A 12,421-nucleotide genomic window follows, 5' to 3' on the forward strand; every position below is an offset into this window, starting at 1 on the left:
AGCATAAGTAGTTCAAGGATGTTCAAAAAGTTGAAAATACAGAGATTCATTCTGTTTTCATTGATTCTGGGTCTGACAAATGGTGTCAATTTGATGGTTCTTTTTGTTAGGAAACTAAATGTTTATTTATGTAATTTTTTATAAACAAAAAGTTCATAATTAAGTTATTAAAAAACAGATATTTTTGTTGCTTAAGTTATTCCTCCTCCAAGGAGTCAGAGCCTCAACAGTGTAACTTAAACAACAAAATTGTTTAATTTCTTTTTTTTCTGTATTTTTCATCCATCTCTTACATTCACAGATTACTGCAAAATCAAAGTGCAATTATAGTGATTATATTCAACATTTTAAGACTTTTTGTCAACTAAAGCACTTTCGGTGTCTTCTAAAGTGGTCTATTATGGGATGGCTACACCGTTAGCCGTTAGCAAGACTGTCGTAGCTAATGTTAGCTCTTGAGGTGGTACCGTCAGCTTGAAGTGCTGCAGTGATCAGAAATCTCTTTGTAGCACAATTTGCACACAGCCACGCTTTTATCCATGCTGCCATCAGGAAGATTTTTAAAAGAAAACTTTTTGCCCAACAAGCTCAATCTCGTCTTCCTTCTCTGTTCACCAGTGCGCTCACGTCACTAAATTCTTCCTCTGCATCTTCATCAAGGCTGCAAACAGACTTTAGGTTCATTACTGCCACCTACTGGGCTAGAGTATTCATCAGAATCACTGGTGTGCCACAGGGAACTGAAAAAAGTGCGATTAAATGCGTTAATTTATTTAATGCGTTATTTTTGTTGCAATTAATAATCAGAATTAACGCATTCAAGTCCCAGCCCTATAGACCCCTTTCACATAACGTATGCATACTTAATTAGGCAGCTGCGCGCGCAGACCCGGTTCAAAACAAAGCCTGTTTACCTGGCCATGGCATGATATTGCAAGCACATATTACGCTAAATATGGCTTCTTGTTGTGCTGTCGGCTGTCAGAATCATAGTAAAGCAGATGATATGGCAGCTGTGAGAGCGACCAGGTGGAACTTGCTTTGTTACCGCGGCTAAACGTTTGGTTTACTTAATACTGATTTCCGCGTTCTCCGGAGTAGTCGTTATGTTGATATTACAGTTCCTGCTGATATACCGGAGAAGCCCTGAGCCCGTTAGCAGGACAGTGCAGTATGTCAAAGTAGTGCCTGATAACGCATTGAAGGATTACTTTAATACCTAACATGCCGAACCAGGCCAGCAGCAACAGGACAGCACACCATCTGCTGCATCCATGTCCGGCAGGCAGCAGGAGGCGGCTGTCAGCGGCGGCAGCCCCAAACAACAGCCGCCACCGCCTTCTCAAAGCGAGCCCATTGATGCGGCCAAAGCCGAGACATGCAATTTCCTAAACGCTATCTTTCTGTTCTTGCTCAGGGAACTCCGAGACACCCCAGTCGTCAGACACTGGCTCACCCATTAAATTAAAGTGGAATGTGGAGGAGCTCCTGCACCGGGTCTGCGTGCGCATACCTTGTGTTAGTAAACACTGCAAGGGGTCTATTATATAGAGATATAGAAATACATGTTTTCTAGCAACTGCAGCAGTAAATTGTATCAGTGTCTGTCAGTTTGTCATTTGGTAATAAGAAGTTTTCATACATACATACATACATCCATCCATCCTCTATACACCGCTTAATCCTCATTAGGGTCGTGGGGGGACTGGAGCCTATCCCAGCTGACTCGGGCGAAGGCAGGGGACACCCTGGACAGGTCGCCAGTCTATAGCAGGGCTACATATGCAGACAAACAATCACACTCACATTCACACCTATGAGCAATTTAGAATAATCAATTAACCTCGACATATTTTTGGACTGTGGGAGGAAGACGGAGGACCCAGAGAAAACCCACGCATGCACAGGGAGAACATGCAAACTCCATGCAGAAAGATCCTGGGAAAGCCGGGATTCAAACAAGGTATCTTCTCAGTGCAAGGCGAAAGTGCTAACCACTACGCTGTTGTGCAGCCCCAGTTTTCATACAGAAATGACTAAATATTTTATCATTTTTCTGAAGTTTCTAACAAGTCTCTCCATCAGTTGAGAACACTTGACAGTCTCTTAACCTTGGTGCATGTCTTTGTCGTAGTTTTTAGTAACAGATCTTCACCAAAGTCAGGCAACAATTTTCATCCGGCATACTTTTAAACTCCTAAATATCAATATTGGCCTCGTCATTCAGGCTGCAGCTACAAGTTCCCGAATCCACATCAAGTCTTCACAAATAAATTTGAAGTCAAGAACGAGTCCTTCAAGTTGGAATGCTGACTAATAAAGTGACAGCCAGCCTTCAAATATTTTCCTTTTAAAGCAGCTCTGCCTACTGTGTTGAGTCCAAGGCCTTTCAGTGCAGACACTCAAATGTTGAAGTTCTCATCTTGTTTTATTTACATCTTGTTTTATATTAATTATTCATCAGCTCAAAACTTGAGATTTTGAAGTATTTTCTTTGTAATTTCAAATATGAAACCAGAACTGAAAAGACTCAAACACTGAGGGTGACGAGAATAAAGATTTAATGAGATTTTAAATATAAAAATAATAAAAATTCAGGTCTCAAAGTGCTTTTTTCCATTTTATGACTTGTCTTGAGTGTCAAGAGAACAGTTCTGCTACATGCTTGTGTTGCATTCATGTACTGATGCCAAAATACGAGCTTTGACACCTGCAGAGACAAAAATAAGTCAGATTTTTCACCTGTTTTAATTGATTGATTTTTGCATCTTGTGCTCAATGGGGCAGGATCTAAGAAAAGTCTCTTGTCAAATGCTGAACTGCTGTTTCTTTCTTTTCTCCTCTTCTGGTTTCTTCCTGCAGTATTCTAAACAGGTGGACTCCAGGTTTGGAGCTTACGTCGCCTGCGCCTCCCTCGTCTTTCTCTTCATCTGCTTCATCCAGATCATCATCATGCCATTGTGAGTTTGAAATAATGCAGCAAATTTGAAACCAGTCATCCAATGAAATACATCACATTTTATAAAAATATTCAATGACAGATGTTTGGCTTCTCCCAGATACTTTGATTATTGTCATTTTACAGTTCTCTTTCTGTCATTTCAGATTTACAGCCTCTTTATTATTTTTAGCGATATCTTACCTTCACCTTACATTATTATTAGTTTACCAGTGACATCACAATGACAGGATAACCTCTTAAACAGTTCATTTTGACTGTTAAGTCACTATTTGTACACTGAAATAGGAAAATATCTTTAAAGATGCATTTTTACAGTAATTTTTTTGCGCAGTTACTTTGTAATGTTGAATACAATCCCACATTTATCTCTGAAGCACAAATAACTAAAGAACATCCAAACATAAAAGGTACAACAGAAAAATGCTTTTAACCAGACTTTTTTAACCTGTTCTCTGCATTTTCTGAAAATTCAGATTTGAATTTTGAATAATTTCTCTGCAAAAAAAGAAGAAGCAACAAGTCTAATTTCCAGGTGATATGTGATTAAAAACACAGTTCTGGATATTATATTGCATTTCTGTTAGATGATCCCCCTGAATCCTACACACTGGGTCCTTTAATACAAGAAAAGGCTCATAATTAAAACTTGAGTTCATTCTTTTTTTTTACCATCTAGCTTTGTGAGTATGATATTTTTATATTTTGAAGGACCAGTAAGTCCAAAGATGCAGTAAATTAGTATTGTCCTTTTAAAGGTCCACTCAGATGATAAAGCAAGTTACTCTGATAGACAACAAACTCAAAGTCAAATTGACTTTTTTTTACAATCCAATAACCCCAAACTTTTCCCTGTTAATACCATACATCTAATCTACTAACATCGAGTACATCAATATACAGTATATTAAAAAATCCTACAGTTGAACAAACATTTAAACTATATTTTGTCTCTGAAGTCTGGTCTTTAATCTCTGCAGCCTCTCAAACCCTCCACATTTCTTCAATGTCTCCTGCAAGTTCTCCTATCTTTTGCCCTAAAACCAGAATTATAATGATGAATAGCTGAATAGACGAGTAATAAAAGATGAGTCATAAAAGAGAATATCAAATCAAAATAGCTGTAATTGCAGGCGAGCAGTTACCAGATTCAAACAGCTTTGGAAGGTTTGGTCTCAAAGCGATCCCTCTTCATTTATTTTTTCTTCCCCTCCTGCTCTCAGACTTCTCTCCCTGCTCATCTCTTAGTATTGATCTTCTTTAGCCGGCCTCTTTATTAACCTTTCTCCTTGATCCTTCTCATTTCTCCACTCCCCTTTTGTGTTTTATTCCCATTTCAGTCTTCTCAGAGTACCCCCCCCCCCACACACACACACACACACGCCATGACCTAGCCACCTCCTTCTTCTCTTTGTTTAATCAGTTTTCCTTCATCACTTTTTTTAGCCCTCTTCACACCTTCTCTTCTTTGTTTACTGTGGAATAATGTTTGAAGAATGTTTGAGAAATAACATAGCTAGAGTCCTGATTTTTTTTAGGTTCATTGATCTCCACAGGGGCTGCACAGTGGAGTAGTGGTTAGCGCTTTCGCCTTGCAGTGAGAGGATACTTTGTTCAAATCCCAGCCTGGGCCTAGGATCATTCTGCATGGAGTTTGCATGTTCTCCCTGTGCATGCGTGGGCTTCCTCCCACAGTCCAAAAACATGCTGAGGTTAATTGATTACTCTAAATTGTCCGTAGGTGTGAATGTGAGTGTGATTGTGTGTCTGTATATGTAGCCCTGTGACAGACTGGCGACCTGTCCAGGGTGTCCCCTGCCTTCGCCCAAGTCAGCTGGGATAGGCTCCAGCACTACCTGCGACCCTCATGAGGATAAAGCGGTGTATAGAGAATGGATGGATGTATGAAATCCATAGATCATGTTAGTTTTTGAGTTGAAATTTTTGAAAAGGTATGGGTTTAATGTTGATCTTTGCGTTTTCTTCAGTCCAACTGATGGATTAATGAATGAAGTACATAATTTGAAAAATAGCATCGCTAAAGTCCTGAAATTTTGCAGGTTTATTGATGTGCACAAATGGTCTTTGCACTGAAACCGATCCACGACTGAGAAATTATCCAACAGGACCCAAACATGACCGAATTGACTTGAAACTTGTAAAAAATTGGTTTAATTTAGTCTAAAATGCTTTGAAACATGTACAAAATGACTCCAAATTTCCCACAGACAACTCCTCAGAGACCCTCGGGTCCTCACCGCCTCCTTCTTCTCTTTATTTAGTATTCCTTCATCACATTTTTAACTGTCTTCACACTTTCTCTCCCCTGTTTTCTGTGGTATAATGTTTGAAGAATATTTGAGAAGAAACACAGAGTCCTAAAATTTTGCAGGTTCATTGATATGAACAAATGGTCTTCAATAGACCAGCACTACTTTGATAGAATAATACAAACCAGTTATATGATGATGCAGATTTGGTCCAAAAATGTCCATGTGTTTTTTTATTCCCATATTTCACCAACCATAAAACTTTTATGGTTCACACTAAGAGGCTGATTACTTTAGGTGTGTCCAAAATGAGTTGAAAACTGCCTGAATGCTTAGAAATTTGTATAAAATGTCTTGAACAATAATCCAAAATGCTTTGAAATCCATCCCAAATGACTTGGAAATTGTCCAAAAGGATCCAAAGCTTTCCAAATTGACTTGAAACTTGCACAAAATTATTTTAAATTGGTCTAAAATGTTTTAAAACACCACCTCCTTCTCTTTCTTTAATCTGTTTTCCCTCATCACTTCTTTAACCCTCTTCACACCTTCTGTCCTCCGTTTACTGTACATTATCCTCTCTATCACACCCACACATGTATAGTATTTACATTGATACGAGCAGATGATGCTTCCGGTGTTGCACCCTCTCCAACAAAACAGACTGGAGAGTAAAGCATTAAATAAAGACAGAAATAACACGTCCATAAACGCTTCTTGTCTCTTTTTCAGTTCCAGGCTGATGATCGGCTTCTTCATCACCTGCCTCATTATCCTGACGGCCGTCATGTTCGTCTCGGCTGTTTACTGCTGTTTCGGGGTGAGAAGTCGCCACCTGTGATGAATGAAGCTGCCATAGAAGCTCCAATGCTTCTGATGGTGTAGATCCTGCAGATAGAAGAAGTCTATCTGCAGGATCTACACCTGCAGATAGACTTGCATTATATTTATCTCAAACGTCAGGAACGGACAAGGACTTTAACTTACTGATTCCTTTATTCCATATAAAGGCAGACATCACAGAGGCGAATCTGTTAATATTTTATCAGGCTGTGGTTGCCATGAATAATAGTCAGATTATATCAGCGATCTGAAATATTACACATACGCTGCTCTTGACCTCCTGGCAGGTGCTTTATATCTCATTCTGATATTTTTGTGAGTCTGATGATGCGAAATGAGCTGATATATGAGATTGTGTTTCTTGTATTTGGGGTTTTGTGACTGAGCAGTCAATTACAAACCTCTTCAGTTCACTCTAGTTTTTTTTAAAAATCTTTTTATTTATAACATTATTTAAAAGAACATTTACAGAATAAGGAACAGGAACCAGGAACCATATCCCCAACATCAACAAGATTAATAATGACAAAAAAGATAATTAAAATTAATAAAATAATAATGGAAAACAAATCTAAACAAAACAATTATGAAGTAAATTAGAAAAATAAAAACATGGGGGAGGGTCTCGGAATGAATTGCAAGTCTTTGCTTCACAATAACAGGGTATCACAATGACAATAGTAGTTAATGTTTATCTGTTTCAGTGGCCAAATACACAGACCATTTTCTCCATCGTTTTTTTCCTTGGTCTTTTTGGAGTCTTATCGAGAAGGTCATTTGCTCAAGAGTATGCAGCTGTTTAACAATGTTGACAAAGAGGGCTGTGGTGGGCAGTTTTTCTGGAGCCAGTGTTTTGTGATAGTTTTTTTACTTACTGCCAGCAAAATCTTAACGTACACAGCGCGACTCACATTTGCGGGTTCATTATTACACACAGATGAAAATATTCCACAAAAAACGGCCATAATCCAACCTTGGACATCCAGACGAAACAAGCCAGTAAAATATTTTGTCCAAAACATGTCTTGAAGTCGGTATATAATCCACGAATAGGTCGTTTTCGAGGAAATGCACCTCGTGATGCGCGTCCAATATTCCCTGTATTTCTCGTCATATTTTTATTTACAAATAAAATATTAGCGATTTTTTTGTACTGAAAATGGCTGGAATTGACTGTACCTTATAGGGCTACGAATGTCATGCAAATATTAATACCTAGGACCTTTGATATAATTTTCGTGTTGTCTTGTTTTGTCTTGTTTTGTTTTTGACTGTGGTCTTAGCTCTCTTTGGCACCTTAATGTAAAATCTTTTAAACAGATTTTTATGAGAACAATTCTTGGGGTTGTCTTGGTCAAATGAGGTGCAATTTTCATCTTAAGTCAACAGTGGGTACAGTAGGTTCTATAAACAGCTTGTTTATGATGTGATTTCAGCATAACCTAAAGTACTTTTTATGATTTACTGTACCTCTTAAGACAAATGTAGTAAAATATCATCTCTGTGACATTTTTTTCTATGGTTACTTAGCTTTCTGCCACTTTCTGATTGTTATTTATTTGATAAATAGATCAGAAGCGATGGTGCTTTTTATTATGATAACTTAGGCTCCCTTGCATCCTCTCACCTCCTGTGACCTCCTGTGATCATCCTTCTTTGCTATCATGGAGGATCTTCCAAGTACTTAAATGCATCTATAGAGAGGCATCTATAGCAGAAGCTTAATGTGAGAAAACACTGGTGTATCTCACTTATTGCATTTTTTTGTGCTGTCTCCAAAAAATATATTATTTTCTCTTTCCTGCTTTGAAAAAGTCACTAATGTAGCAACTTTTCCCACAACTTTCTGTGAAGAAAACGTTGTTCTAATCAAATACGTTTTGCAGCCAAACCATAAAAGTTTGGTCCATCTATTGTCTCACTGCTGCTAATGAGTCATGAGGAAGAGGAAAGATTGAAAAAGGAAAAACTGAGCTGCTGTTTGAGTTTTATTGTACAATGAGTCATGGTTCTGCTTAGACAAAAACACTTATTTACATCTGGTGAACTTTCTGTGTTGTCAGTCTTCCATCTGCTCAAGCTGACCTGCATATTTTAGCTTTGTTGGACGCATTTAGGGATACATAACGTTTGCAATAAATATATATTCATTGACTGATTTCTCTTTTATCTTCTGTACCCTTCAACTCTCCATGATTTCCTGTTTTTTCCATCCACCCAGATCTTTCCGGTTCCTCTGCAGACTCTTTCGAAAAGGATTGTCCAGTCCAGACTCAACAGCACGTTGGTCGGCGTCTTCACCATCATCGTCGTTTTTCTTTCTGCTTTCATTAACATTGTAAGTTCTCATTAAAAAACTCCCACCTTAATTCACCAAATTGGAAGAAAAATTCACACCTACCCGTTTCACATTTCTCGATTTTTTCTTTTTTGTGCATGTTATTGAGTAAAACGTGTAAAATCTGGGCTCACAGGTAACATTTTGAGTCAAAAATTCTTAAAGATGGTGGGTTCATGTTGATCTTTGCGTTGTTTCCCTTGCGCCAGTCTGTAGATCAGTGTTTGAAGTGCCATAACTTTAGAAATAATGTAGCTTAAGTCCTGAAATTTTGCAGGTTTATTGAACAGATGGTCTTCAATGGCTAACCTTGCTTTGACAGAATAATACCAACCAGTTATATGATGGTGCAAATTTGGTCAAAAAAATGTCCATGCTTTTTTTCAATTCCGATATTTCACAAACCTGTATTTTCACTCCTAAGAGGCAGATTATATGTCGAGAATGAGTTGAAAACGATCTGAAACTTCTCTAAATTGACTCAACATAGTTTCCAAAATGCTTTGAAACTTGTCCAAGATGAATTGTCCAGAAGAACCCAAATCTGTTTAAGTGATTTAAAACTTGCACAAATTGGTCTAAAATGCTTTGAAACAAAATGATTCAAAATTTTCCAAAAACAACCGAGGATGTGATGGTCCAAATTTGGTGTTACAACAATGTTAATGTTTCTGTAAACTGTGATATTAAATCGAACCATAAATCCTTATTCTTTGACATTAGAGTTTTTTTCCCCTGTGACTGGCACCAATGGGAGCTTTAAAAATGTAGATTATGTCAAAAAAAAATTTATCCATCTATGGCTAATATTTTAACATGCATTGAGCAAGTATTATGGTGAAATCATTTCAATAGAGGAAGAGTTTTGCAAGATTGTAACTGGGCAAAAAGAACACCATAAGCCATTTGGTCCATGTTCAATTAGTGCATAGACCAGCAACTGGCTTGTATTGTTCTATTAAAGTAGAGTTGTGCCATTGAAGATCAGATGTACGTATAAATGAGAAAATTTCAGGGCTCTGTCTACATTATTTCTCAAGTTATGGCACTTGAAACACTGATCCACAGGTTGGCACAAAAAAAAAACAATGCAAAAAAATTGACATGAGCCATCTTCTTGAAGAATTTTTAACTCAGAAACTAACTACTGACCTCAGATTTTACACATGGTCAACTCAATCAATATTTAACACTTGAAAAAGCAATCAGCCAAATTATTGGTGAATTGAGGTGGAATGACCTGAGAATCATTTTCTCACCCATAACTTAATGTTTAAAGCTCTGAGTAATTTTTAATCTTCTCATTTTGTAGAAACATGAAATATTCTGATTCTAAGTTACCCGTTTCTACTGTGACGTGCTTCTCTGTAACCTTGTACCCTCCTCAGTTCACCTGCAGCAGCAACGACCTGCGGAGCTGCATCAAAGCGGAGCTGAACATCAGCCTGGACAGTGTGAACGCCTGCCATGCTCACCTCCTCAACTACAGCCTGGACGCTTCAAACAGCCCCTGTGAAGACGATGCTCTCATCTGCAGCTTTCCTGAGGTGCTGGTGTGCTCTGTTCTCAATGTGTGTGTGAGCTTTTTAGCTTTCCAGTGTCATTTCTGACTCAAAATACCCTCCATGGACGTGTTTGGAAGCAAAAAAATGCACCGATTATTGTTTTTGATTTATGTTGACAATAAATGTTGAAGTAATGAAGCATATAAATCAAATGGATTTCAAAGTGAAGCTTTTAAAATCTTTAACTGAGATGAGCAACGTTTTTCTGAAACACTCCAGCCGATTCATTCTAAGCTTTTCTAATTAATGAGTAAAATGTTATTTTTTTCTCTCGAAATTGTGTCTGCAAAGAGCTTTATTGCTTTTAGAGCAACATGCTCTTGCAACAAAAAAAAGAAAGAATCAAAACCGGATATTAGTGAAGTGCTTATAATGCAATTGCACGATTTCAATGTCAGACCTCAAACAAGTGATATAATTTTTTCTAGCAGAATCAAATGGGTGCTAAGTGAAGTTAATTGCAGCTGCGAATGTCCACATTTATTTTTCACAATAATGTTGGAATTAACAGTCATATGGTCAAATAGTGGGTTCAGCAGTTGTTTTATAACTCCTCTGGATGGGAACATTTGCAGAAGGGTGTCTATTGAACTTTCTGCTACTAATATGCACTTTATCTATGGAATATTACACACTAGACTAAAAATATCCAACTAAGGCATCTTTTTTAATGCACAAATACAGAGGGGATTAGAGGTTCTATAAAACCATTGAATTCTGACTTAAAACTCAGACTTCTGGGTTTAATTCAGATTTTTTTGAGTTTGAAGTTAAAATTTATACGAGTTGCGATAAAAAAAAATTCTACAGAATTCTACCATTAAAAACTATTTTGAAAAATGTTCAAAATCTGAGGTTAAACTCTAAAATCTGAATGTGAGTGAGTGAGAAAAAAATCAGAGTTAAACTCAGAATTCAGGAAAAAATAGAGATAAAAATGTGAATTATGAAAAAAGTGAAAAAATAAATATCTGAGATTGTTTTTTTAAAGAATACATTAAAAAAGATTTATAAAACAATAAAAAATTCAAAAGCTCATTTTGAATTCTAAAAAAAAGAGCCACAATTCAACTGCTCAGAAAAACAAAAACTCCAAATTATAGTTTGAAGTCTGCATATGAGTGAGTTAGAAAAATGTCAAAATTAAACTCAGAAGTCAGAGAAAAAAGTCAGAATTTTTAGGGGAAAGGGTCAAAATTAAAGTCAGAAATCTGAGAAAAAAGTCAACTCTCAGGGAAATGGTATGAAGTGAGGGTAATTGCAGTTGTGAATCTTAAAATTTGGCTTGCTGATGTTGGAATTATCAGTTAGGTAGTCAAATAGTGGGCTGAACTCCTCCAGATTCAGCCAGACCTGATGCAGAATATAAATCCTGAAACATAAAACAAACACACATTTCCATCCATAATGTCTGCATGTGTTTCTTTCCTCAGTACTTCTCGTCCTGTGTGCTGCTCAGCCTGCTGGCCTGCTCAGTGTTCCTGCAGGTCAGCAGCATTGGTAAACTCTTCCTCATGCTCTTCATTGAGCTGCTCTACCTGCTCATCATGGAGGTGCCCAAAGTGAGCCTTTTCGACAACCAGGACCTACTGGTTATGGCCAATGCCATCAACCCTGTGTGAGTCTTCTCATTACCGTCGTCTGTGTGTGTGTTTTTCCACTTGTAAGGCTTAAATCTGTAACCATGTGTAGATGTTGGAAATGCTGATCAGCTCTTCTCCTCCCCTCACAGCGAGCAACTGAATGGAACAAGGTGAGCCTGATGGCAGCTTCTATTACCACAGAGACAGAGAGCATCATCTCTGTAATCTGTTTAAGCTAACAGCATCATTATCACTGTGCTGGCACAAATGCAACTATAATGACCTGCTGCTAACAGATGTTAACACTAATGAGCCAAGATTTAGAGGGCACCTTGTTTTTTGGGGGTTTTTTTGTTACAACGTTCCTACAAACACCTCTGAATTATTCTGCTAGTTCAGTATTCAGCATAAAACATCTGAAACCCTGGTCAATGTGTGTGTTTATTTCCAGCTGCGTGATCGACACCAAAGTTCCTCTGAAGATCATGACTCCAGTGGTGATCACAGTGTTCGTTCTGGCTCTCTACCTTCATGCCCAGCAGGTGGAGTCCACAGCCAGGCTGGACTTCCTCTGGAAGCTGCAGGTCTGTTTTTAGAGGTTTTAAGATCCAAGAATTCTTTCAGGTGTTTGTTGAAAAGTAACCAGATGTGTTGCATCTTTTCATGTGTTGTACATTGTTTTCATGCTCAGAGATCCTGGTAGACAGAATATGTGATATTTTATCGCCATGCTAGTTTTCTGTTACAGAGTTTTGTTGTGCTGATTAAACACTAATTACCCAAAAATTGCTGTTCACACCTAAACAGTTTAAAATTGATACAAGGTACTTAGCATGCAAAAACAAACGTGCTCAGATTCTTAA

The 12,421-nt window shown here is 37.7% G+C and overlaps 1 protein-coding gene across 6 annotated transcripts in view; it reads left to right on the forward strand.

The window, feature by feature from the left end:
* adcy5 (adenylate cyclase 5) overlaps positions 1-12,421 on the forward strand; it is a 211,104-nt gene that overhangs the window by 181,384 nt on the left and 17,299 nt on the right. For 4 of the 6 annotated variants that reach the window (XM_051958891.1, XM_051958890.1, XM_051958887.1 and 1 more), the window contains exons 11-17: positions 2,863-2,960; positions 5,962-6,049; positions 8,294-8,410; positions 9,799-9,957; positions 11,409-11,593; positions 11,708-11,728; positions 12,010-12,142. In XM_051958891.1, coding sequence (XP_051814851.1) covers positions 2,863-2,960; positions 5,962-6,049; positions 8,294-8,410; positions 9,799-9,957; positions 11,409-11,593; positions 11,708-11,728; positions 12,010-12,142 — 801 coding nt within the window. The remainder of the gene's footprint in view (positions 1-2,862; positions 2,961-5,961; positions 6,050-8,293; positions 8,411-9,798; positions 9,958-11,408; positions 11,594-11,707; positions 11,729-12,009; positions 12,143-12,421) is intronic. The other 2 variants (XM_051958889.1, XM_051958888.1) reach the window with 1 other exon arrangement.

Source organism: Acanthochromis polyacanthus, chromosome 14 (assembly GCF_021347895.1).
Source record: "Acanthochromis polyacanthus isolate Apoly-LR-REF ecotype Palm Island chromosome 14, KAUST_Apoly_ChrSc, whole genome shotgun sequence".
Classification (NCBI taxonomy): Eukaryota; Metazoa; Chordata; class Actinopteri; family Pomacentridae; genus Acanthochromis; species Acanthochromis polyacanthus.